The sequence below is a fragment of the Polyodon spathula genome, chromosome 16, assembly GCF_017654505.1.
Source record: "Polyodon spathula isolate WHYD16114869_AA chromosome 16, ASM1765450v1, whole genome shotgun sequence".
Classification (NCBI taxonomy): domain Eukaryota; kingdom Metazoa; phylum Chordata; class Actinopteri; order Acipenseriformes; family Polyodontidae; genus Polyodon; species Polyodon spathula.
The window spans coordinates 2,095,306-2,123,077 of record NC_054549.1 but is presented as its reverse complement, the minus strand read 5'-3'; the positions used below and the strand labels follow the sequence as shown (position 1 = coordinate 2,123,077).

Sequence of the window (27,772 nt, the reverse complement as noted above, 5' to 3'; positions counted from 1 at the left end):
GGCCATTAAGATAAGTTTAATATTTTTGAAAAGAATGCATATACAAGAACTGAGACAAAAAAACAACAAAGCTTTGGTTTAATACCAAAGAGGTTACAAGATAAAGTTTGTGAAAGGTGAAAGTTCCTTTATAAAATGGAAAACAGCTCAAAAGTAAAAATCTAAAGTTTTGGTAAAAATGCATAACACTGGAGTCTACAACAGCAACTTTACCTGTTTACATCATTATTATTATTAATATTAAAATGTAACCACAGGAACCGGAGGTTGCACGCATGCATTATAACAAGTACTGGCAAATCCCCATCTGGTCCCAGTTACCACATTAGAATACCACTTGTTGCATCAATACTGAAGTTTCACCGCTGTGCAAAATACATCCGATTCCCCCTCCCTCGTCAACTTAAATACTCTTTGTTATCGTTTCATTGCTTTTTTGTTAGGTTTGCAAAATTCTACAATAGTTTCACAGACGAACAAAAATAAACGGCATTCAAAATTTCCATGCACTTCATTAAAATCGTATTTATTCAGCAAGTAAAGGTAAGGAACTACTATAACTAAAACCCAAGCCTACACACCTCCTGGATCAGTTGAGGAATATAGAAGTGCTTATGCGCTTGCTGGGCACAGCACTATCCTGCAAGGGAAGACAGTGTTGAACACCACTGATCTGTTCTCAAGCTCAGCTTAACACTGTGCAAGCCTCCTTTACAGTGACTTGTTCCAATCTTACCACTGTTCAACAGTTGAATACCAATCAGTCTACAGGGTATCGAGCACAGAGGAGAGGCAGGCTAAGACCTCTTCAAAAAAAGCCAAACTTATATCAGATGGCAAGAATGGATTCACTACCCCACTTTTATTTTTCTTTTAAATCATCTCACTCTTAATTGGTCAAATTTAAAAGGCTAGTTTTCTGCTGTATATGCTTCAGTCCCTGGTCATTCCAATGTGGCACTTAGGATCAATATCACAAATTAAAAAAAACTGTTGCAAAGGATTGAATCACTGCAGGCGGCTCTTAAAATAAAAACTGAAAATAAAATAAAAATAGTTCAGATCAGTGTACCTGATATAAATCATTAACAAGAATATATCTGGACCACTACAATGTTACATTAAAAAGAAGAGGGTTGTATGGGTAGGCTAATTGTCACACTTCTTGTGCGTGAAGGGCAATTTTTCATCTTTATTGCAGAATAAATCTGAGTTGTTCATTTTTAAACATTGCTTAGATTAAAAAGCTGAGCACAGCTTCGCAGGGAAGGGAGAGGAGGAAGGGAGGCGCTCATAGCAGCACACACTTGCGCTTCTTCTTGGGCTCCGGCGGTTCCAGGGCTGCCAATATCGCCTCGTCAAACACATTCTTTAGTCCTTTCTGAAAACAAGCGGGAGAGAAAAAAGCGTGGACTCATTTGTTAAATTAAAAAAATCAAATAAAAAAAGGGGGAAACAAACTCAAAAGAAAATAAATTAAATAAAAATACTGCCTATTTAGATTTTCCTCATTCTTTCAATTTCCAGTTTTCAACACTCAGATATGGCATGTTGAAATACGGATGCAACTAAAGCACTCTAGAGGAGTAAAGAATTAATCCATTACTGCACTGATGAAGACTAAATTAGCCATTAGCTATAGTGGCATCTGGATCAGTGTGTAATTTATTTATATCATCTTAAATGAAATGGTTAATTCTGTATTTTAGATTAATCAATAAATCACATCAGATGGTTTTGCATGACCACCTGTTGCATAATATCAGATGCAGTATGTTTCTCTACATGCCATTAATGACACCTCATTTATCAAGACTTGATAATGATTACATCATGAGAATGTGCTTCGAGTGTGAATACACTACCTCTCGGTGCTTCTACTACTTTGCTGAAATAAGATGAACATTTCAAGGACAAGCATGCTAAACAGAAATAAATAATAAAGACAGACAGGTAGGTGATCATTGCAATTAAACAAACAAGAAAGTGGAGGTTCTGTAAACAATTACCGTCTGGGTTTCAAAATAAAATAGACGACAATCCAGCAATGTGAAAAGGAATCAAGATTAGCGCGTGCCCATTCAGAGATACACAGCAAGCATACTTTTCTACTGTTGTTGGTATGCAATTGTTGTACCTAGAATTCTGGAAATGTTTTAATTTGTCACAATGGTACAAAAATATTTAGAAATACTTCGTACTTCAAATGCCATTATGAACGGAAAACTAGCACTTTCCATATGCAGACTAAATGAACGTTTCTTTACCAGAAATTGCGTATTCCTTGAACCCATAACACCATGTACCTTTACACAAGCAGTTAGGGATGCAACACTTCATGGTTACAAAAGGCATGTGTACTACTAGCAGAGTGACCACCAGTACCCAGACTGGAGAAATTGTTTTTAATAATGCCATGTTCAGATCATCAATGAAAGTACAATGTGGATATTGCATTACTAAACACATAGAACATGAAATGATGCACAAAGTTGTTATTGGAACGCAGTGAACAGGATTTTTTTTATCTGTCAACATTTAAATGCAATTTATCAATAGCTACAAACTCGTTCGAAACACTGGTAATCTCAACACAAATGTTCAAACACATCTGGGGTTATAAATTGAGTGAGACAACCTAACATGCAGATAGAAATAGATATATTTGCAAAGGAGGCCAATGGCTCCTTTGGGTTCAAAGTCTATTTAATGCTGTGCAGCAGATATGAACAAGACAGTGGGAGTCGCAAAAATAACCCCTTTTATTCAAATCACTAAACACTTGCAGAGCAACAGAGTAACAAGAAAAAGAAGGATTTTTAGTTTTCCTTTATTCAGTTCACAAATAATTTCACAAGTTTAAACTGGCGTTTCACTGTTTGAGATCTCATTTTGAACCAAAAAAGCACCCAAGCCTATGGCAAGTTAAGCAGTCCAAGGTCCAGCAGGGATAGAAAGAACATTCTACGTAACATTAGTAGCAGTACAAAAAACAAACCGGGATATAAAGGTATCGGAAATAGTCTAGAAAAGTTTTCTCAGATGTAATCTGGTGCAGAATAAAGCTTCCCTTAGACCCCTGTCAAAGCTCTAAGAGAATATCCTCAGTTTTCTTCTAAAGTGAAACATTAACTCCCAAGTACTACTTTATGACACCTTCTTTAGACCAAAGACCATTAAAGCGCTGATGTAGAGAAGGTGTTTTCAAAGGGGAATAACGGCAAATGGCCATATCAGGGATGACGTACGAATGGAGATACTGGTCCTTAGAGAAAGACAAAAGTATACACATTTACATAAAGCAAGCTTGCTCATAAGGTTATGATAGCAGGACACAGGAATTTTAAAACGTCGTCATTTCGTTTTTATTGTACGTTAGTCATTTCTACAGAAGTAAAGGGAAAAGAAGAAGCAGCAGAGAGGGGAATGAGACACTGTTTTAGACTATACAGCACTTCCGCTTTCGCTGCGTTTCAGGCGGCTCGAGGGCAGCTAGGATAGCCTCGTCAAATACATTCTTCAGACCTCTCTACAAAGACAGAGGGGGAGAGAACAGCACCAAGGTTAGAGGTCAAAGCAAACAGGTTAGTGAGCAAGCAAATGCAACAAAGCACTTCATGATGCATCTGAATAACTGGGAGCAGACTACAGCTGGACAGCAGCAGCGACCAGATGGACTGGCTGCTTGGAGTGGGGGGGTGGGTACAACACGACAACAACACAAAACATGAAGGTGCTGCATCCCTTTTCAAGTGTAAAGCCCAATCACTATCTTTAACGTTTCACCATTAACTCTTAGCAGCTTAGAAAGAACAAAATCCAGAAGTACCGATATGGTTAGACTGGCAAGTTGTTACTTTAATTCATATAAAATATCACCTTCATTGTAAATGGCTTTGCAAACCTATTTCATACTGCATTACACAGGTTTCAATACAGTGCTTTGCTAGATCCAATATAATGGGTGGCTTGTTTAAGGAAACACCCTGGCTATTCATGTAATCTGTACTACATTTCCTAAACATTAACCCTTATGGATAAATGTGTCCAGCCGAAAAACACAAACCAAGAAGTAGTGATACAGCACCTTCAGACAATCCAGTATTTTATTGCCTTAGAGCAGTCTGGGCAGGAAGCCTTGCACTGGTATTTGAGTAAAAATTTCATTCAATACCCATTTGTTGCAAAGGACCAAAAAAATCCTGTGTTACAATCAATTTCAAGGCAACCAGAATACAATATTGCGAGAATTTACTGATGAGTCGCACCTACTTCCCAAAATGACTGTATTGTTATAAATTTAAATATACTAGATTTAGTTTAGATTTAGTGTCAAATATGGTTGCTCCCTCACCCAGTCTATTGTATGTTCACAGATGAATGTCTGGATCTATGCAACACATCAGCACCCAGTTATTCAGGCAGCACTACAAGTACCAAGCATGCCAGTTGACTAACTTGAAGGAATATTAGTTTAAAAATAATTTTAAAAAAAGAGGATTTCTCTAACCCCTAAAATTGCAAGTACACTTGTACTGTTAATTTATACATTGTATAAGTTGTCTGACAATTGGGAAAATTCAGGTCATTTGCTCCAAAATGTCGTTTTCTGTCCAACATGTCGTGCCCCACCCCATCGTAAATCAGAAAATAAAGGTGTTTGGAGAACTGATTTGTGAATTCCCCTCTGTCAATTATTATTAATTAGCAAACACCCTTACCCGAGGCGACTTACAATTGAATACAAAAAATGTATAAAGAATTATACTACAATTAAAAGCAAGAAACAAAATACAATGACTTCAGTCCTAATAAGAGCAATGTTCACATCTCCTACAGAGCAGAAATTAAGATTAACAAGGCTGTTATCCTTTTTAATGCAGACAGGTTTCTACTATAAAAAGGTTTGGATAGAAAAGTTCTCATTACAATCCTGGTTTATTTTAGAAGGGCTTGGCGTGTGATAAAGGCCATCCACGTTTAAACCAAGCTCCACCCAACTCTTAGTTCAATCATTTAGCTATCTCTGCAAATGAAAAGACTATTTGAGACTACTGATCCTATGAAGCACTTCCAGTTGCCACAGTGCTCACACATCAATGCCCTTTCCATGAAGCACTGAAATGAGTGACCAGTACAAAAAACATGCATTATCCTTGCAGATGAAAGTGGAGATGCTGAAAGTAGTGTATAATACACCACTGTACTAGAAAAAGAATGCTGTTGCTGTAGATTAACATTCCCGCAAATACTATCTAACTTTCTAAAAAAAAAAAAAAAAAAAAAAACAGAATACAGGTCTATAAACAGCAAAGTGTGGATGCAAGTCGTCAGTGTTTCTGATTTGCTCAATACCCTGAGGTTGCGGACGCCTTGCTTTTGCGGTTTAAAAATGCCTGTTATTTGAATGGGACATGCAGATTTTAAGTTGCAATGTATACTTACATGTATTTTCAATACAATGCACATTACTTTTAAATGTATAATACCTTCCACTGTACTATAATTTGATTTCAGGTGTTACTGTAACTTCAATAAAAACTGACACTATGAATTTGGCTAAGACTCCTGATGATTTTTTTTTTTGCCAGTCCCTTGAAATTCACATTAATGAGAGTTGACCATACAGAGAAACATTTAAATTTCAAAAAATACCAATATTTGGGTTAACACAACACATGCATAAAATAAACATGAAAGTAACCACATATCCGAATGGTCAAAACGAGGAAAATCCATGCAGTATATTGAAGTCTAGTAACACCAGGAAGTGAGTGTTACAGCACACATGCCTTTTTGTAACTCATGTTCCTTAAAATGTTATTACAGTTGCATCACCCAGCTTATCAATTACTATGACTCACCACAATAAACCAAATTAGAACTGCTAAAACTATATAGATAATAAAACTTACAAAATATTCCAGTGTGATGATATTGCCAAAGTAAATCAATGCAGTGTTTATTTGTGCGATGACATTTCCATTGTAAAGGCACGGAAAGCACCTTTCAATCTGATTTACTAGATGCTGGAATCAGAAGCAAGCAGAACGCTCATCTTCCATAGTGCCTGGGATTCACCGATTTATAGTCTAGTACTTTAACCCATGTAACTGTATTAGTGAATATAATGTTATACCTCCACTTTCTTGTTTTTCAACCAATGCACTTTTTCACAACTTAATGCTTAACTGCTTTACAGACAGATCTGTTACTGTGGCTTTGTATCAAGTTATATTTATCAAGTAAAGATTTTAAACCGGTTTTAGAGATGTTGTCAAGGTAGGCTAGTGGGTCTTCCAATTGTTCACTCAATTAAATTTGTCAGAAGCCAGTCTGCACATCATTTACTGTCTGAACCTCAAACCCCTCTGGACTCGAACGAGTTCTGGTTTAGCTTCAGGGAGTGTTTCTGCACAGAATGCTGGATGGAATATCCAGTTATCACATTCCATTAGTCAGGGCAAACAGATTCCAGCTCACTGGCTTGTTTCTCATGGCTGAGGAGCCACACTTCTCTACATGGCTTGTTTGGAGTTGCTTTGCAAGTAGCCACGCTTCCCCACTCACCTGCGTGAGGGCAGAGCACTCCACGTATTTGACTGCCTTCAGGTCCCGGGCCAGTTTCTCTGCAGTCTCGGGAGTGATGGGCTTCTGTTTGTTCTTGGCGAGTTTCTCGATTGTTGACGGGTCGTCTCTCAGGTCAATCTGCGTCCCAACCAGCAGGAATGGAGTCTTTGGACAGTGGTGAGTGATCTCTGGTACCCACTGTTACGGAGCAAAACAAAAAATCACATTTTTGACATTCCACTAAAAACGGGAAAATGCAAACAAGACTCAAACAAGACAAAAATTTGCTTGGGTAACTTTCTCTTTTGCAAATGCATTTCTGAAATACCATGGATGTGTCAATGGAAGTTTAAAACATACTACACAAGAAGCAATAGATACAAGTTGACATTTGCAATTTGATGGTTCAATACAGACAAAAAATATATGTACATTAAAATTGCAATACAATAGAGCACTGCCAAGTAACTCCTTGTCTAGTGATGCTTACACACTGAAATACATTAAAAGCAAAACAGAGAGACAAACCTTTTCTTTAACATTTTCAAAAGAAGAAGGTGAAACGACAGAGAAACAGACTAGAAACACATCTGTCTGAGGATAACTCAGAGGTCGCAACCTATCGTAATCCTCCTGACCTGAAAAAGAAAAGATAAAAGTAGTTGGTTTCTGGAGAGGTGCTATTTGGCCCCATCAATGTCCGGTTCCTAGAACATTGTGGAGGCTGGCCTGAGTTTTAGCTTTTGCTTACATAAACCTACACTAGCTGACATTACAAGATTAGAACGGTCTCATCAGAAACCATTTTAAAATACTGTCAAACAGCTGTCACTTTGAAGCCAACTTCATAAACCATGAGCTGCAGTACTACTCAGACGTGGGGCACCAGGACAATAAAATAAGTCTCTCAATACATATGAATCTTTCTACATTGTTTCTAATTGTGTAAGACAGGTATGAATGAGACAATAACACTATTGCTTATTTTTAACCCAGTTAAAAAGATGTGTGTAATAATGCATGTCCCGTTCCCTTGACTGCACAAATGCAGTTCAGTGGTACGTTTTTTTTTTTTTTTTATTTTGGTCAAAAACAGCCGAGAGTCAATATAAAACCAAACCGATCATAACAGACTTGCATCCCTACAAATAAAATACAAAACAAGCCAGATCTGTACCAATGGCAGCTGTGCTTTGCAGGGTTAGTGTATCCTTCAAGCTACTTTACATTTCTGGCATATCAACAAATTATGTCAACTACTCCATTGTCTTGCCCTTAGTCCACATTCGTAGTTTTATGCATTGAGATTATCAGCATCCACCAGCTGAGTTCTGAAATCCTGGAATAGAGGAATTTCCTGAACAGCTTGCAATAGTACAGGGTGGGACGAGGTGACGGGAAACTTACTCCACGGCTCGTAAAGACCTTTCTTTGCACATCAAAATCAAAACCACACTGAAAACGAGGATGCAGATAGCCTGAGAACACATGAAGACATTTGCTGCTTTGTTTTAACTTTTAAAGCTTTTAAGACTTCTTGAAAAATGTTTTTATTTAAATGTATTTAATACAGCTTTTAGTAGTGCTATAATTAAAAAGGCAAATTCTGTATGACCCTTTCCACTACTACTGATGGTGTTCCTTACAATCACCACTGATTATCAAACCTGACCAGGTAACGACCTCTACAAGAATGCAGAGCAAGGTGATCAAATATTTTGATCTTGTTTTGTTGAAAGATATCTTGTTTACAAGAGAAAGATTACAGGGAGTATCAGAGCTTATTTTATTTCATGTTACTCTCCATTTTCAACAATACAGCATGCCTTAAAAAGCTAATCAGACTCCCTGTAGTGAGCACACTTTAACTTTGCTGCAACAAATAAGTGGAGCACTGCTTTCCTGACATGGGCGTCTATGGAGAACCTCTTTGTAAACATCCCACAAAAAGGGAATACCCTTCCAGGATTCTGTATCCATTCCCTGACCCAGACTGCTTGTCTATCAATTAATATAGCAACGAAAGCTGTACAACTGGAAAAAAGCTGCTTCAAAACAGTGAGCGAGCGCCTGTCCAGTGCACTTCACTCTCTTCATCTCAAACCCAACAGGTTACACAGAATACGGTTAGTTCAAACATGCAGTTTCCACATTCCCTTGCTTGCACAAATCCAGCTCCGTTTCAAATTCTTTAATTTCTGCTTTAACAAAAAATTGCTTGCCAAAAACAGCTGAAAGAGTTGACAAAAACCTGAACCGATCATAAGCGACTTGCCTTCCTAAGCCACCGCGTTTCCTGATCAATGCATGTTCCCTTCCCTTATACAAGCCAGTTAATATTGCAACATACCTGCAGTATCAAATAATCCTAGGGTGTATGGTTCACCACCAATCATAACCGTTACAGCATAATTATCAAAGACCTAGAGAAGGGGAGAAAAAAATAACATTCAGATATAGGAGGGCCACTCGGCAAACCTAGGACAGCATGATAATTTTGGTCTACATAGTAACAAGTGGCCTTTAAGAACGATGTCTTGGGGGTACTTGACTAATAGCCTATACCACAAATCTCATTAAGACCACACACCATTAGCCTCCTGAAATGTGCTACAAGCCTACAAGATATCAACAGCTAAGGCTGGGAATAAAAGAATCTGCAACAAATGTTGCAATGCAAGTCTACTGCCCAATAACTGCTGGTCAGGCTCTTATACAGCAATGCCTCTCAATTACCAGTAACTGCTGGATGTAGAGCTTTTACTTGATGTCAGACATTTGCTTTGCAGGGGAGGAAGGAAATTAAACTGGCAAGTAGTGTCCCTCCCCCAGTCTTAAATTAAAAGTAGGTGTTCTATAATTTTAGGAGCACATTCTTAAAAGCAACCTAGTTTCAGGATGCAAGGTTTAGACTATTCTCACCAGAATACAAAATAAACCCCTTAAAGAATTAAAACAGACTTACCGTTGGTACGTATTCCGATGGGAATTTGTTGGTTGTATACGAAATTAAGAGACATGTTTTACCAACAGCACCATCCCCCACTACAACACACTTAATCGTCTGCATAGCTGCTCTCTGTTAGAATCCACTGTTCTCATTCAACAAGATCTGAAACAAAGAGAGGCAGTTTATTAACGTGACTCCATTTTCAGTTAACAAAACTGTGTGTTTCACATGGCAAGGCAGAGATTCTTGAGGATCTCAGTGTATTGGATATTCTGATATTAACCAGCATACTGTCAATGAAAAGTGCCCAAAAGAAAGAATGCAATTCATTACTCTATTATATGCTGGGGTGCCTGAGGGGACTGTCCCCCGCCTGCTGCACCCTTTCCTACGATAACTTTCCTTCTTCAGTCCGATAATCTCCCTAATAAAGACTTCCAAGTGATTTGAATAATGGCTTGTACTGAGAATTTTACACGCACACACAAATATACACGCACATTTTAAATACCTCAATTAGGAAGTACTACATTAGTTGCACATTTAGTTTTACATAACCACCTGACAAAAAAGGTTCCCCATTTAAAGTATTTACACATGTTCACTACTAGCCAGCACTCCAGATAAGGTTTTGGGAAAGATTTCCAGTCAGATTTCAAGGTGAATAAACCTGGCTTGTTTTGTGCTGATGTCATGTTCATACCTTCTGCAGATGCTAAGTCCGTCAGCTCAGCGACTGCCCAAACATTCGCAAAGTACCAGCTAGCGTGGGATGTGGCCTCAACTTGCAAAAATTGTGCTTCATCATCCAGGGACATTAAACTTAATCAGAAACCAGAACTGCTATGCATCATATTCCACATGTAAAGTGTGTATACCGAGAATTGTTTATGCTGATTTTTACTGATGTTTAAATTAAAAACACATTTATTTATATATATTTTATATATATTTTTTAATATATATATATATATATATATATATATATATATATATATATATATATATATATACACACACTTTAACAAAAGGCCTGCCTGCACATATTATATACTTTTAAAGAAACTATAATAGTTTTCCTGGATTGATCACCTTGCTATAGCAATATAAAAGCAACCAGACTCTCTCCAAACACAGAATATTGTATTTTATATAGATTTACCTTCCAAAAATTCAGTTGACAGATAGTTCAATTAGTAGGTTAGGTTGAGGGGGACTAAGACAGAACAGAGTAATCCAGTGGCTTCGTCACAAGCACGCACTGCAAGAATCAACTGTACCTTCCTTCTCCATTGTATTGAAACCCAGATGCATAGGTCACGTGTTTCTGGCAATTCCCAGGCAGGCTACAAGCTGTCCTGTCATTTCTCTAGCTACCGCATGCAGTTTCCTCATAATTGAGAAGCCGAGAACCACCAAAAGTAAAAGCTTGATAACATGCAAGCTGTGGAGCAAAATTGCCATGTGTACTCACTGTGCATTAAATTCAAATATCATACGTAATTCATATTTTTTCAGTGTGTAAAACACCCTTTAAAGCAGCTTATCTGGAGCCAAATATGGTCTATCAAAAGCATTGTTACACATTCAAAATAAACTGTGTAGTGTTCATACTCAAACTACACTGTGAATCAATTTCACGGACTTTAGTTTTACTTTCATTTTTGTTTCGCATCCAGTATAGATATCTCTAGCGCTCAGTAAAACTGCAGTTGATACAGAAAACACAAAATATTCCCCAAAAAACAAAATCACAACGTACCCGACTCTAAAGACATGCAGCACATGAAAAATGTTAGGGGTCATTTATTGTGCCCCCTAGCCGCTTCTCAAACTGCATGTTGAAATGTTGAGCCTTAAGCTCTTAATGTTCTGTACAGTGCAACTTAAACACTGCTGAATCAACTGGGCCCATTCAAAACAGCTTGACAACAGAGCAACTGCTTTAAGACTTGCTATTAACTGACACCCAGCGATGGCATTGGGTCAGTGGGTTTGACTTTCAACGGGTCAAGCAGCAGCAGATCAGAACATCAAGTTTCAGAAATTACAGCACCTTTACAGACAATTTCTAAAAAGAAATTACAATTTAAATAGTACATTTCTGTTTATTACTGACTACCATCATTGTCTAAGAAAATGAATGTGCTCTCTGTACTATACTGCAATTCATGAGTCACAACATCTCCAATGATCTGATCATTCCTGCTAAAGTAAAATACAGAATGCAATATATTAAATGTTTTTAAATAATGCTGTTATATATTGATAAAGGGATGGCAGATGTGTGGGGAGTGTATCTGAAATGACAGGCAGCTGCTGCAGAGGCGTGTCACACAAACACATGGAGGCAATCTGCATGCAAAACTATAAAAGTGAAAGTACCATAACTACTAGGATTTCATTTCAGGTTTAAAAATAAAACGAAGGACTGATCCATATTGCTGTTAAAAACACCACATAAGGGAGTGGAGATTTTGTTGCCTGGGGGCTGGATCAAGCACTTTAAAAATCCACATTTATACATTTAAAAAAGGTGTACAGGCCTACATATTCGGCTTTCATATCGTTTGGTTATTTTTTTTTAGATGCAAACCCCTATTCTGTATTTCAGCAGGTCTTTGCAGTTGACTTCTATGGTTTGCAGGATACTCGGAGAGTCAGTCTTGTTGCAACACTAACACCACTCCTGCAGAGCAGACACTACGTTCTGGTGTTGATGATATTAGCCAAGTCAATAATGCAGTGCCACTCAATCAGATTTCATTTTATACTGAATCTACATGTTTCCATTGCGTATCCTGCTGTGCACTACACAGTGCTTCTCAATCCTGGTCCTCGGGGACCCCTGTCTCTTCTGGTTTTAATTCCAGCTGAGCTCTCAGTTACTTAACTAAACCCTTCAATGAACTGATAATTTGCATAATTAGGCCTTTAATTGTTTTCTGCTATTAAACAGTTGGAGATTTCAGATCAACTATAAAATGTTTTAAGTAGTTTGAAATCTGCAACTTTTTAGGAGCTGAGCAATTAAAAAGAGCTTAAAAGGCTAAAAACTTGTTGAAATGAATACAAATTAAAACATAGATCCGTTAAGAAACTGCACCTGTAAACTCGCAGACACGAGACAGTCCACTGGAATTCCAAAAAACACAAACCTTTTAAGACAATGAAATGGTTTAAGGGTAGAAGGCCTCAGCCTGAGCAGCCTATTGTAAATACAAAGACAACAATGCAATACATTTAACCAGCTTGGGATATTAACACAGCTTTACACCACTTTATTCTGGAAATATACCGAAAGCCCAGTAGACCAGGAACTATGATTAATCTAAACAAACGCAAGCAAGCCATAGAAGCTGTCAGGATGTGACAATTGGGAGAAGTCCTAAATTCACAATGAAATGAACAGCTTGCAAACACCTTATGGTATTACAAACTCTCCCTTTAAAACCCAGAGGTCATAATCTCAGCAGGGAGGAAGGTTTCCATGAATCAAGCAGGAATTAATTAAAATCAATGTCGTAATCAGCATTAAATTAACAGAATCCATCATCATTCTCAAAGTGAGTGCATTACCTCAGCTATGCTTCCAGAGCTGGAGATCCTAGTCACATTCAACTTGGCAATTTCACAATAGTTACTTGGCATGAAAATCTCCTGCCAAAAACACAAGTTCCCTTTTAGACCGTATGCAGGAACCATTGGTAGACTGCACACATCTATCACTATTCAGCCAGTCTCTGCAGAGCTAGGAATCAGGTCCTAATCAGGGTACATCTTTAGAATGAAGGTTGATTAAATGTGGACTCAAGGCTACCTGGTGTTCTCCGTGAATAGTACAACGTGTGTAGCATGTAGGGATGGGAATTTTTAAACGTTTATAACTAAGGAAGTGATTAAACGTTGAATAATATGCTAGACGTATAACCGGTCATGTGACAAATGTCACCAAACGCACATTTTTTATGTATTAATTTTAGTAATTTCTCATCAGTGGTTCGTCATGTATCCAACTGCTCTAGTGCCAGCCACTGTAAGGGCAGATATTATAAAAAGGGGTTTGGCAATTGCCTCCTAGTAACTTCTAATTGGTGAAACACAGACTGACACTGGGGTGGGTTATACTCTTGGTCGATCTGGCGCTTCATTGCTACACTCATGCTGTAGTAGGCGTGGTACAGTATCAATTCCACAGCTTAGAAAGTTGATGACCAACTTTTTTTCGGAGTCTGTTATATATTTAATAAAATATATAAAAGGAACAAGGCAAAGCCATGTTTGGAAGCAGTTTGAGAAACTGGATGAGAAAACCATTGTATGTAAAACTATGCCAAATAAAACTGCCGTACCACAAAAACACAAGTTCAATGCTTCACCATTTGAAATGTAAACATTCAGAATTACCATGGATGGAGTTACTGATGGCAGTAAAAAGCAAACATCCACAACATTTGCTATAGATTGGGCCAAAGAGGGCGTGATCTTGTTATCCCCTATGAGGACAGTGCATGTGAATCGTGAATGCAGCAGTTTTGAAATCCGTGTAAGATTAGCCCAATACTGTACCTACACGTAAAACAATAACAGCATGATGCAGCTGTTCATACAACACTTTTAAAAGGGAGAAAAAGTTGCGATTACCACAGACTCATGAACCCCCCCCCCCCCCCCCCCCCCCCCCCCCAATTTTCCCGCAGGCAGAAGGCTTTTTTCACTTGAAATTGTTCTGTGTGATTTTGGACCGAATGGCCGTTTATGTTTAGTACGATTTTGAATACTGTACGTTATTCAGTAATTATTGACCATATACATTTAACTGCACAAGGTAGCAAACGTTACATTCATTACTTTATATCAGTGGTGGCGGCAGGATTTAATTCCTGGCTGGGCCCCAAATTTTCACAGACGGGCCGTTTATGACAACGACATAAACGTAATGATGTAATTACCAACATGCGCACTGAGGACACTCTATACTGTCAGAAATAGCACTGTGTTCTCCAACTTTTGACAGTCGGACATCCGATTTACCACCAACAGGCATAGCAGCACAAATTCCGTAACGTTAGCGAGCTAGAAGTCACTCTCACACAAAGAAAATGAGTTTCCGACAAAAGCTCTCAAATGTGTCTTCGTCTTTCAAAAGTGAGTTTAAATTTAAAAAGCTCTCACACAGTGACTAAAAGTGAATGTCAATACTTCCCTTTGAGCTTTAGAAAAGTGTCAATTATATGGGAACAAAAACAAAACAGGAATAGAGGCATGAGTTGAGCATAACATACATCTCAGCTGCATCAGTCAACCGAATTAAAATTGATAAAACTAAAACATAGGAACTTACGTTACTGGCGCATTTGTTGATCGTCGGTTCGTTTTTTTTTTTTACAAAAGTTGTCGGGACATAGCTAATGCGCAAGACAAAAACATAGCTCTGGTTTACTGCAAAGTTGGGTAAACGTTCTGTATTATATTTCTTAGCAGACACCCTTATCCAGGGCGACTTACAACTGTTACAAGATATCACATTATTTTGTACAAACAATTACCCATTTATACAGTATAAACAACTAAACCGCAGCTGCACAAGCTGGTTGCAATGAAAGAAAAGTTCCTGTACGTTTGCTGCTGATGCGCTTAACCTCGATACTATACTATCGAAGACGCAAGATCTCATATCTCAGCCGCCGAATCACCAATCTTTTTTTCATAACCATGACAACGGTACTGGGGTGGGTGGGACGGATATATATTTTTTTAACCACGAGGATGAACTAGGCTCACCGAAACTTTTTAATCGTCAAATCGCTCCATAATTGGGTAGGCTCATAGTAAAATGGGTGGGCCCAGGCCCCTCAGGCCCAAGCGTGGCACCGCCCCTGCTTCGTATATTACCTGACTGTGCGTTAGACTTGCATTTAAAATAGAACTTGTGGCAACGCTTGGGAGGTTTAGGAACACTAGCACAGTATGTAGAGGAGTGGCGTTTGATTAGAGTACTCAAATTTTCAAAATATCACCTCTACTATCAAAAGAGCAAACTTTTAAATCTGAGGCTGACTTTTTAATAAGTCACTGTGCTCTTTTACAATTCCAAAATATTGTGTTATTTTATTGCTGGTGAAGGAAAAGATTGGCAGTGGGGATGTGTGGCTGCTCCCACAGATGCAGTGGGAGAATGGAGAGACCCTGAGAGAGACTGCAGAGCGTGCCCTTACCACTCTCACAGGTAACAGCATCAAAGCCACGTTCCTTGGAAATGCTCCCTGTGCAGTTTACAAGTTCAGAATACAATATAAAGAGAGTGTGTGTGTGTATGTAGATATAGTTTAGACATTTAAACGTTCATAAAAATGAACCAAAAACACATCTCTGTTAGCGTGGTGGTATTTAGATAGAAGCAGAGAAGGTGGTACTTACAACTGTACAGTTACAGGGGAAGCAATCAAGTAAACAAATAGCATTTCCGATTTCCATCTCCATGCCCTCCCAGATCTATTCACTTACAATAGACTGTTTCCAAAACTATGCATGGTGGTCAAAAGCTATGCTTTGACTTGTTGTGCTCTTTTACATTGTTCCCATTCACAATTTTCACAGAGGCCTGATAAGAACTGATCTTAACCAGGGAATCTCCTTTGTTCCACATTGCCTACAGTGTCAAGCACATGCAGATTGAAGCCTCCATTCTAAACAAAGCGCCCACACCTCCTCCCTCTTCCTGGTTTCCTGTCACTAGCTGTGTTTGGTTTCCTTTCTGCTGCGCTGCCTAGAGATGCTCTGCAGACCTCTGCTGCAATGAGACAACAGCTCGCTAGAAACGGGGGAATCACACTGCTTCCTTCCACAATCAAACTGCACAAACACAAATCCAACCTCATCTGTGCATATAAACCGCACACCAAAAACACAAGCTTAAAGCAATTCAACAAACCAATGTCATTGCACATTTAAATAATGACAATAAAAAAAAAGCTGCAGGCCAATTAACAATTGAGATTCAAAACGCAATGATAACTATTTGAACAGCTTGACAAAGCGAAGGCAATCCTTCCACCACGTCAATTAAATCTGTTTTGATTTAATATTGAATAACGCTTAGACGGATTAGTACTCTGTTTCCTAGCCAGCAATAAAAAAATAAGCCCTTCAGTTTAACAGACTGCCATCAAATGCACAATTAGGCAAAAATGCAAGTAATGGCATCCAAACTGGCTGTCAGCCACCATGTTCACTTCTGGTCCCAATTCACCCCAAGTGTATATGCTCCATTAAGCTTAGAAAGAAAGAAAACAAAGTTAGATAGGGCACTGTTTTTAAAATAGACAAGTTAACCTACAAAATTGGGACAAACATGTTCTATTTTCACTATTTGGCCTGAATGCACCAAATCTCAGAGCTGAAGTACAGTGATTGGTTCGGTCTAACATTGGATAATGGTACTTTAAATCAGGCTAGATTACTTCTGTTGACTGTGCTGTCTGCTAAGGGACATCCGAAGCAGTACAATGTATGAACTAAGCTTTAATGTCTGATGTGGACGTCATTCATTACATGCTACATAATTAGAGCTGTGACAAAATATCCACAGCCAAAGGCAAGGGGCAGGGTAGTGTTGTAACATTTCCTATCATTGATTACTGGCTGAATAAATCAAATATGTAACATTTCTTAATGTGTCTATGAAAGTGGACTTCTTTATCTCCATATCAATATGTTCTACCACAAGCCTTAGAACTTTATAAATGTCTAAACTACAGGTCAGGTGAACGGGAGGAGGCTGTTTAGCCTATCTCAGCATGTCAGCTTGTTAATTGCGGATGTCAAAATTGTCTTAAAGGATCCAAATGATTCTACTGTGTGAAGGAGTGTTTTCTTCCCTCTGTCCCAAGTCTATCTCCACTTAATTTTGAACTGTGTCCTAGGATCCTGATTTCCAACTCCTTTTAGGATTTTAAGGCTTTCAAAATCATGTCCTCCCTAATTCTTTATTCTAGGCCAAAAAGATGAAGTTATTCAGCCCACCTTCAATCCTTTAAGCCTAGGGATTAGTCTGATTGCTTTGACTCTCTCCAGGGTCATAAAGTCCCTTTGGTACCGACAAAAACTGAAAGCAGTATTCCAAGTATGGTCTCAGTAGTGCATTATACAGCCTCACCATAATTTCACTGAATATATCCAAGCATTCCGTTTGCCTTTTTGATTGCTTTCCTGCACTATCTGGTTGACGAAAGCTATGAGTCTATTACAACACCACTGCCTTTTTGATAAGCCTGTTCTAGTTGACACAGAGTTTAATTTGCCACATTTCTGCCCAGTTCTCTATGCAGTCTAGATCTTTTTTGGATTTGACTGAAAGTGTGTCACTCACCCCAAGCTTTGAGTCTTCAAATTTGACAAGTAATCTCATTCAAAAACACACACCACAATCTTCAACAATCCCAAAGCATGAGTATACAAAACACTAATACACAAACAATAGTGCAGAAATGTCAGCAAACCCATAAGCCTATACAGCCTCTTCTCAGACCATAAAATAAGTTAACAGAATCTGTCAACCCCTTTGCAACCAACATGAGAAGGCTAAAAAAACAACCACAAGGATTGTTACTTCCTTTCTAAACCACATTATATTCTTGACCACAATTTTAACAGGGAGACCCATTTCCCCCACAGTGTTGTGTGCTTCCTCTAAATTTAATCCAAGCAAAAAAAACACAAGCTTCTTTAGATCCTTAACCTCCAAAAAAGAAATAACTGACCGTTTCATTTCAGGCAAGCAAATACAGTACTGCCCCTTTGTCAGGCACAATGGGTTAGAAAGCATGGTCCTAGCTCCCATTTGCCCCATAAAGCCATTACAGGAGCACTTTTACGCTTGTTAGAAGGAGCAACACAAATAGCATGGTCCTGTAACTACAGCATTATAGGGGATAGCCTATATCTCCAGCAAAGGGCACTGTAATAAGGGGCAGTTGCTTCTTGTTCCTCAGTATCGATGAGAGGAAATAAAACTATTACAGGAGAATGTCACAGTGCACACTTTCACAATCAACTTATAACTGACTGGTTACCAACTAAACTCACTGCCTTTTTTAATCTCTCATATGTATGAAATATGTACTTTAAATATTTTATATGTGAAAAACGTTGAGGACTTGAATGTTTTTAATATGTATTTAAACAAAATGTTGAAAATAGAAATTAACAGGAATAAAAAAAAAGACTTAAAAGTTCAAAACATGTTTCATTGTGACATTTCTGCTGGTAAAAAATCATCAAAAAATGAAACAAACTATTGAAAAAAGGACTAACAAAAAACCCCCACAAAAACAGCTGTTAGAAAAAGAGGCTTGAGGGAGTTCACCTTAATTACAATACCACTTTCAGCAACAGGACTATTTCTGTGCAGCATTGCACAACATAAGCAACTTCATCGTTGCCCATTGCAGAAATAGGACATCGCAGTCTGACACCACTTTGTGCAATGGGCGTGCAATGCATTGGGATTTCACACTTCATCCAGGATAAAGGGGTGAATCCAGGGCTGAAACACACACTGCCAACATGTCTCTTGCTGTAGGTATGCCTGTCGTGGTACTACTGTGTTAGGTATGCAGTATTATAAAAACATAGGCAAAAGTTGAGCATGTTAGAGAAATTTGATAAATTCATCATCCCCCCCAAAAAATCTTCATAACTAAGGTTTAAAGCAGACAATTATTGTTACATATTTTTAATTTAAATGTCATCAAAATTGGCAAGCAACATTTTGACAACTACCTGCCCACCGATGTGTCTGCACTTCCAAACCAGTGACATTCTTCCCCTGCCAGGGCACTTCACTGAAAATGACAAAGCCTGATCCTCATTCCCTGTCTTCACCGGACGTTAGGGACAGTGCGATATGGCAGGTATAATTATTGCCGATAACTGCATTAGGGCTGTGTTATATTACTAAGGCTGTAATGGGCAATGTTGTAACGGAAGTAATAAAGTAAGTTTTAATAAAGTTGTTTTCACTAGTGATACTGCAAGTTATCATTCAGCTGCATCTGCTTTATAGCCTGAATATTAATTGTATTATTATTTCCAATACATTTGAATTTATTTCTATCACATATCGATACTTAAATTCCAGCTACAGTTTTTTAAAAATCTATGGACTACTGCATTCATTTTTATATTGCTGTGTGTTCATGGTAGGGAGGGAGGAGAAACGCTAGGGCTTTATGTAGGTGCTCAATTAATTGTACCTTGGGCTCAAGGCTTGGCTGGTACTCCTATTGTTCTGTGCTGTAGATACCTGTTGGCAACAGACTGTGGCTTTAGCAACAGGATTACTTCTTCTGCTGCTGTATTCACACAAACAATAAAGAAGTCTGGATTAATTTAAAATGTGTCAACCTACTTTAAGTCTATTACAAAAATTAGACCACTTTTTACGTGGTGGTTTGTTTGGCACTGCAGCATATACTAGGGCTACTGATTTTCCTTTCACGGACAGAATCGCAGAATTAGGTATCTTGAATGGAATTTTGCTAAATTCTCCTCGCAACTCAAATTTTTCTGCTGCTTTTTTTTTTGTTTGTTTGTTTTATTTTTCACTACATCCAGACAAGTTGAGTTTACTCATCATGTGACTTCACTCTCGTGTTCAGCTGAAACTCAACATGGCAGCTGCACCAAAGAAAAAAAAAAAAAAAGCTATATTTTAACCAAAAAAAAAGGTAAACATTTTCTGATTATCTACATGAGGACGGTGGGATACTATACTGCACGTTCTGCTGTCATTCGATTGATCATGTACAAGTCAATACCATTAAAGATCATATTGACAGTCAAACACAGAACAAGAAAGCAAAAAAAGACGACAATAATAAAATGGCAAAGCGCTGCATTCTTATATACTGAAACATCTAAAAAAAGGAGCGCTACTTCAATCACAATTGGGTGATACACAGCAGTGAACCTGTGTAGCAAGGAGTCATTCAACACATCTTTTTTTATCAAAGTGTTTCATATTTTATCCTGGTTCTTGTAATACCAGTAAAACGCTAAACTTCATTTGTGGAGTAATGCAAACAGGATTACTCTCACATGACATTGCTAACTGTTACTAAACTGTTTCATATTTATTGTAATGCCAGAAATAAACTAAACACCTTTGTAGACTGTACTGCAGTGTTAGTGGAAGACTGTACATGCAATTCTCATCTGGACATTTGTTTTCTGAACTTCCGTAACATTAAGTTTTCCTGGTTATTTTAATACCAGCAATGAGCCAAGCTTGGTTTACAAACATTGACATGTTTGAAGTGTCTTCAGGTGCTTTACTTACTATTACAGCAACAACACTGATTCAAAATCTTGACTAATACAAAATAAATTGTGGCAATATTTATTTATTTACTTATTTTAACAATCAATTCTGGGGAAAAAACGTGATTGGTCATTTTTGAAAATGTTATTCCCCCAGAATGGAAAATCAGTTGCTCTATACACCTACATTATGTTTTAGATGTAGGACAGCAGTATTTAATTTAAAAATCACCCTTTCCATCAGTCCAGCTACTAGTTCACATGTTACTCTGCACCCATTAGCCCCCCCCCCCCCCAATACCTTCTCAGTGCCAGACAGAATACAATTAATTCTCCCAATTCCACTGTACTTCCTAATTGAAAACACTGCTGCAAATATACAAACGAGAGAAAGAAAACACACTTTCATTTAGCCGATTTGAGAAAAATAAATAAGTAATAATTCCCCACATGAGCAATTTAGTCCATGTGTAGTTAACGTGCTTAAGCGAGTTTTACTGAAAATGCAGTCAAGAAAAAACAAGGAAGAACAGCGATTCCAGCTAATGTAAAACATGAGATTTGTCTTTATCACAAGAAAAATGCGAACGCTTCCAGGGATTGCATAATTCAGCGTGTGTTTAAAAGGCATACACTGTCTCTTGGTCGTTCAACTACTTATCTTTCTTTTAAGACAGTGGAAGTCCCCAGTCAGTTTATCCACTGACACAGCAACACAGGAGAGGAAACTACAGAGATTTAAATGTCGCAAAATCAATTTTAATAAATGTCACGGGGAAGGCTGCGAGTGTGGATGATGCAGTTGTGACTGATGGTCGTAGAGTTTTAAAAATGGTTCTCAGTAGCTATGATCTGTATACTATTTACAGCATGGACGAGTCGGGACTTTTTTTTTTTTTTTTTTTTTTTTTAGAACGGAACCGAATGCAACCCTCGCTACCGGTCCAGTTTCCAGAAAGAAGAAAAACAAGCAAAGCCTTACAGTAGCTTTGTGTGTGAATGCAGGGAGCGAAAAATAACCGACGGTACCGGCCACAGTGCCCAAGCTGCTTGAGGCAATGCCTCTCAAACTACAGTAAAAGTTGCCTGCAAACTCACCCATCATTGCCGCTGGAGTCCGTCGGCACCAGCACATCTGATCTACAACCCATTCACAAACTTGCTCAGCACCATCTGGCCCGTTCTGTCACAATTCAATTTAATTCTGTCTAATTCTCTTAATTCTTAATTCTCTTGACCTGCGAGAAAATGACTCAATCATAATGTATTATTGCCATTCTTTTTACTGTGAACCTCCCAGCACTAAGCCCCGAGAAAGACGTACTGTATCATTGGTTAATGAAGTACAAACAGGAGAGAGGGATGCCGTTAGACTGAGATCAATATGACAGCGGTTCCAGGAATTTAATCACTTGTGTTCACTAGCAGTGTCACTGTGACTTTTTCCATCTGTGAGCACCATGCCAACTAAAAAACAAACGAAAGGAGGAAGAAAAGCCGTCTTAAGCAGCCCTTTTCACCCTGGAAGAAAATGGTGAAAACAGGAAAATTCATCAAATATCATCTAACATATTGTTAGATGAGAAAAAGGACCTATGTGGTACACTGGAAAGCATAGACAGGTATTTAAAGCAACATAAATATGAAAGTTCAATTTATACAGACTTTTTCAAGCTATTCTAAACAGCTACAACTGATGACACAAAAATCTACACCAAAGCGTGCATAAGAAGCCAGTAATCATATTTCAGTTTCTGGCGACATGGATAAATGACTCAACATCCTCTATCTTGCCATCAGAATCCTCAATACAATCAGAGGCTTATTATGCACACTTCGGTGTAGTTTATACCTTATATTATTCAATTGTATCTATAATAATATATGCACCTATATATACACACATTTACATTTAAGTCTGTTTGAAAACAGACTTAAAACTTAAAAACTTAAAACTTGTCCAGCATTCTACTCAATATTCAGAGAGTGAGGCTATGGACATGGAAATACTTCAAACAGTAACAATATACTGCAGTGAACTTGTACACAGTTTAATAAACAGTTTCAAATCTCTCTCTCTCTCTTTTATACCGTTTCAATTCTGGATACTGTTTTTTCTGGATCCTTTGCCAACATTGTATTAATTTTGCTGTTGGGTTGAATTGTGTATAACGCTACTGTATAGAAATAATGTTCTGAATTAAAATACTTCTGGTAAAATAGCGTAGTACTGACAAAACCAGCTACAGTGCATCTAAGTGGTAGCCTGCTTATTTTAAAACACAGTATTTCAGCTATGTATTTTTTCCTGGAAACAATCACATTTACGCAACATTCTTCACTGCCACATTAGTCAAAACTTTACAGGTTTGTATATGCAAGTGCTGACTATTGCTATATTATGAAAGAGAAGGATCACAATTATCACACCGGAAATGTCCAATAGTTTAATCTAGGGTGGGACAATATTGAACATACTGAAAAACCCCAGGGTGCGGGATAAAAAACTAAAATCGCAACACTGCAATTATGGCAGTGTTTAAAATACAGCAGAACCTCGCTAAACCGAGGACAGGTTACCTGGGATAAAGTTTACACTGCTCGGTTTTAAATGCATTTCCCTTTTCACTAAAATACCAATTTCTGCAAAGTGTTCTTTGTACACATTACAAATGACTGTACAGTACACAAATAGTAAACTCAAATCTGGTGCATTTATCTATAGGCTACTGTAAATAACAGTAACACAATAAATCACTCTGTACACATTTACTGTAGAATTTGAAAATACGATTTTTAAAAAGATACTGCACACAGAAATAATAAATCAATCAATAGAAGTTTACAGTGTACGCGTGGCTGCAAGAAAGAACACATCACAACAAAGCAATTGGGACAATTGGACAAGCGGTTCTAAGTGTACATACATGCACATGGCACGCCTGCCTGCGCATTGTGCGGGACACACACTCACAGCACAGGATAACTAGCAGGCCAAGACGTGCACTAGAAAAACACACGCATATTCCTGTTGAGAACCGAGGCTTGCCTCTGACTCGTGTTCTTACAAAGCAGCACCAAGAACAATGGACGTCAAACAAATACATCATTATCCAAGGGATGAAATCACCAGAGATGGGGATAACCAGTAACAGAAGTGGAAAAACGTGATGAAACTTAGCTTTAACATTATATAGATAAGTGACTCATTGTATTGGATTGTGAGGATAAAGGGAGGTGTCCATCTGTATGTCACACTACATTTTCACATCACTCTTGAGAAGGCAAGTTTTTTCCACATTTTAATATACTTTAGGAAGACAAACTGTTTTTAATATTTAGAGCAAGGTGACAATACAGCATTCATGCATACAGTTCTGATTGCATTTTTTTTTTTTCTGGTAGCAAAGATCTGTGGAAACATTGTTGCTGTCCACTCATGTGGCAAGCAGTCTATTTCCATCCCCATCACTTCTGGAGGAAGGGAAGTTAATGATGGCCAAATGGGTAACGTGCATTAATAATCCAAATCAAAAGAACAATAAGGTCCTTGTTGGAAAACATGGACTGAGAATGGATTAGCAGTTTGCTACGCATGTGGACTGGCAGAGCTATAGTGGTGTTCTTTTCTGAAAAGAGACTAATATTGCAGATAGCAGACTGTTTGGTTCAAATTGCATGTACTGCTAACAATTGATACAGACGTTGCGTCTACAAGCTTCTTGCCCAGCACTGACTGCAAGCTAACAAGACACACACAATAAATTTAATATATGGTAACAGAATAATGTGTTGTACCTTTGCTATTGGTTAAGTGTCAGAGAAAGAGGAGGTGGACCATTGATACAGAAGGGTATTTAATGTCATGCAAAAATTGTAAGGACGAGTATTCTGTTTGTCCTGTACCTGGAACCAGACTCCCTGCATATTTCAACAAACCTAACAATTGATTGAAGAAAAGGACTCTGTGCATTTTCTTGAATCTACTTACTCACCATCCTTTTTTTTCAAGTTACATCAGTCCGCCTGTGGGAAACAACTGGCTTATAAAAGCCCTATCCAAGGCTTTTAACAACATAAGGGGATAATCTCTTGTCGGTACTAAAGGAAGAGATGGAAAGAGAGTAAAGAATGAGCAGCAATGAAACAAAGCCTAAAGAGAAGCAGAGTTTGAGGTCCCTTTCAACTGCTCACATGCTGTCCCTGCTAGTGGCAGAAACTGGCACTCCTACCTGGGTCCTGACCCAGGTTCTGGCTACCCGGGTCACAATCCTGCAGTGTGAAACCACATACCTATGTCATACATCAGGATGTGGGTCGACACACTTTGATGCGGGTTGAGCAAGACAAAATGCATGATGGTGGTTCGTAAGTCGCCGAAATAAACAGCCAAGTCTGCGTGAAGGTTTCACTTCCGCAAGTATCATCGGTTTATTCTGTTCAGCCATATTTTTGTTGCTTGACACAGCATGTGTCAGATTGCAGCAGGGATGAAGAAAGATTTGCTCTAATCAACATTTGGGTCGATGGTTCAATCAATTGAAGCTTGGATGGAAGAACCATAACAAGCTGCTTCCAGGGCATTGACACGCGCATTGTGTACTTGCATCTGTCATCCAGGTCAGCCCTGCTTTATCAAAAGCCATGTGCAAATCACGTAGCAGACCCGGGCAGAGCATTCCAGCGTGAAAGGGGCTTTAGAATGTTTGTGTTTGGAGGTCCAGAAAACCCTTCCAATATTAATCCTTTGTTGGAAGTGCCACAGAAAGAGAAATGGAAAAAAAAAACCTGCATACTATTTCCAATAAACCTATCCTGGGAATTCCAAATAAGGAACACAAATTGACCTACCAGTACCAACTCTTTGAATAAAGATGAAGGGCCCTTTCTTTCTGTACTGTAAGCAATACAAGCTCTGAGGTTACTGCCAAGGGACTTAAACAAGGTCAAGGCAATTCAGCAGTTACAAAACAAAACAGTACACTATTTTGGATAAACAGAAGCTATCCCATTACAATGTACATGTTAAATGTTTCAGGGAGTAAATCTTGGTCAAATTTGCTTAGTTAACCAACAGCAGTGGTAGATATTTTTACTCCTCACTAACCACAATGTTTTGCCAATAACCATGTTTTCCACTTTCACACAGACTTGCCGCTCTCAACACGTTACACTAAAACTGGCACAAAAAACAAAAAAAATGGCAAATAAATACAAACAGCTATGTTACAAAGCACCCATGGGCTCAAAGTCTCAAACATGTTGTATATGTGATATTAGAAACCCAAGTGACTAGAGATAAAACAAGGAACTTTCCTCGCTGCACACCAAAATTAAAAAAGAGAGGCGCAGAAAGATATCGCTATTTTACCACACTGCAATGAAAAGTAGTCACTCTGATCTGATAACTGTACTCTTTACTGCGAACAGACTTTGAAACAAGGTGTCCATCATAATCACAACACAGTAATTACCGGTATATATGTTATTTAGGCATACGTTGTTTAATTAATAGTTAGTGTATCCTCATATTCCACGCATCCTAAAATCATTGCCCTTAAATTCTGTACAAAAAATATCCCAACACTAATACAGTGAAAAGACTGTAATAAACCTACAGGAAGGGAAGTTGCGAAATGCTTGGATGACAACAGCCGTTATAATGACAGGTCAGCAAAATGACTCGCCCCAATTACTTAGCAATAAAACATAAAATATAACACTAAGAAACATTACGTAAAGATTTAGTCCTTGCGACACTCCCCCTTTCTTACTGTTCAAGCAAAGTAACACCTTGAAATGGCTTGTCATTGTACACAGCTGAACTGAATTACTACCAGGATTACCAGACCCCTTTTCAATGTGATCGGTTAGCTACCTACATTGATTATCCTTCACATGCTCGGGCTGCAGCAGTTGCACTATATGCAGCAGACCGACAGTGACATGTCGTGCAATTCCTTTTTTCAATACCACCATCTTCTCACCGGATGCTCAGTGGTTTCATGAGATATACATTCATTACACTACATAGTCCTCCACTGATTAGTAAAAAAAAAAAATGATGAATTCTTGCATTGCATTTCACATATTGCATTTGCCGTTTTGTGGTACAATTTCAATTTCTCGGCAGTTTGTGAGTGTTGTGCTAGTCTGTGCTCCTTCCTCCCATCCTCTCTACTCAGCGCAGTAATAGACTCGCCATTCCGTCTGTACCGAGAGACAAAACAGACTGCATCGGATATAAAAAAAACTATAAACAAACTTCACTATAATCATTAGCAGGCCATTGACAAGCCAATGAACTCCTTTGTAACAGCTATTCCATTCAATGTTGAAATGCACTTCCTCCCAGTCATACACATTTACAACAGGGGACTCCGACTCGAACCAAAAACACAACCAACCCCACCTCGGGTCACATCGCAAGCAAACCGTACAGCGGCGAACGCCTTCTGCATTGATATACGCTAAGACGCGTGATTACGGTAAGCAGGGTGTGAAACCGAGCATTATTCTCAGAATATTTGCATTGATTTTCCACCCCGGTTTTCTTACCGTATCGTTCCGCTGTTTGGGTGTCTGTGCCGGGCGTTGGCAGCTTGGCGCTCGGGGTTTCTCAATCAGAACTACAGGGGCACGCAAAGCTCGCACGTTGCGTCAGATTTCCGCGCATCATATGCTCGTCCACGTAGTTTGGGTACTGGCTATATGTGTTTGTTTTTTTTTAATCTATCTATAAAGCTTTAATCTGTGTGTGTTTTTATGATTAACACAGTTTGAACAAAACCCGCAAACATTTTTGGCACGAAGTCAAATTCCAGTAATAATACATACTTCGTATATTGCAACAGGTCACCAACATTTCTGGAGCAAAATGGGTTTTATGGGTCTGATTAGGCAAATATTTTGGTCCCAAATATTTATGGC

At 38.4% G+C, this 27,772-nt stretch overlaps 1 protein-coding gene across 2 annotated transcripts; it reads right to left on the bottom strand.

The window, feature by feature from the left end:
* On the bottom strand, nucleotides 1-27,496 carry cdc42 (cell division cycle 42). 2 transcript variants are annotated; one of them, XM_041273456.1, is made up of 6 exons: nucleotides 27,401-27,495; nucleotides 9,536-9,682; nucleotides 8,921-8,993; nucleotides 7,099-7,208; nucleotides 6,571-6,768; nucleotides 1-1,381 (listed from the first exon to the last, which is right to left on the bottom strand). In XM_041273456.1, the coding sequence occupies exons 2-6, from the start codon at nucleotides 9,638-9,640 to the stop codon at nucleotides 1,292-1,294; spliced, it is 576 nt and encodes a 191-aa protein (XP_041129390.1). In that variant the 5' UTR covers nucleotides 9,641-9,682; nucleotides 27,401-27,495; the 3' UTR covers nucleotides 1-1,291. The 2 variants fall into 2 exon arrangements, with proteins under 2 accessions (XP_041129390.1, XP_041129391.1); XM_041273457.1 differs by lacking the exon at nucleotides 1-1,381 and adding an exon at nucleotides 2,815-3,529 and having other exon boundaries at nucleotides 27,401-27,496.
* Between the last annotated feature and the right edge of the window lie 276 nt (nucleotides 27,497-27,772).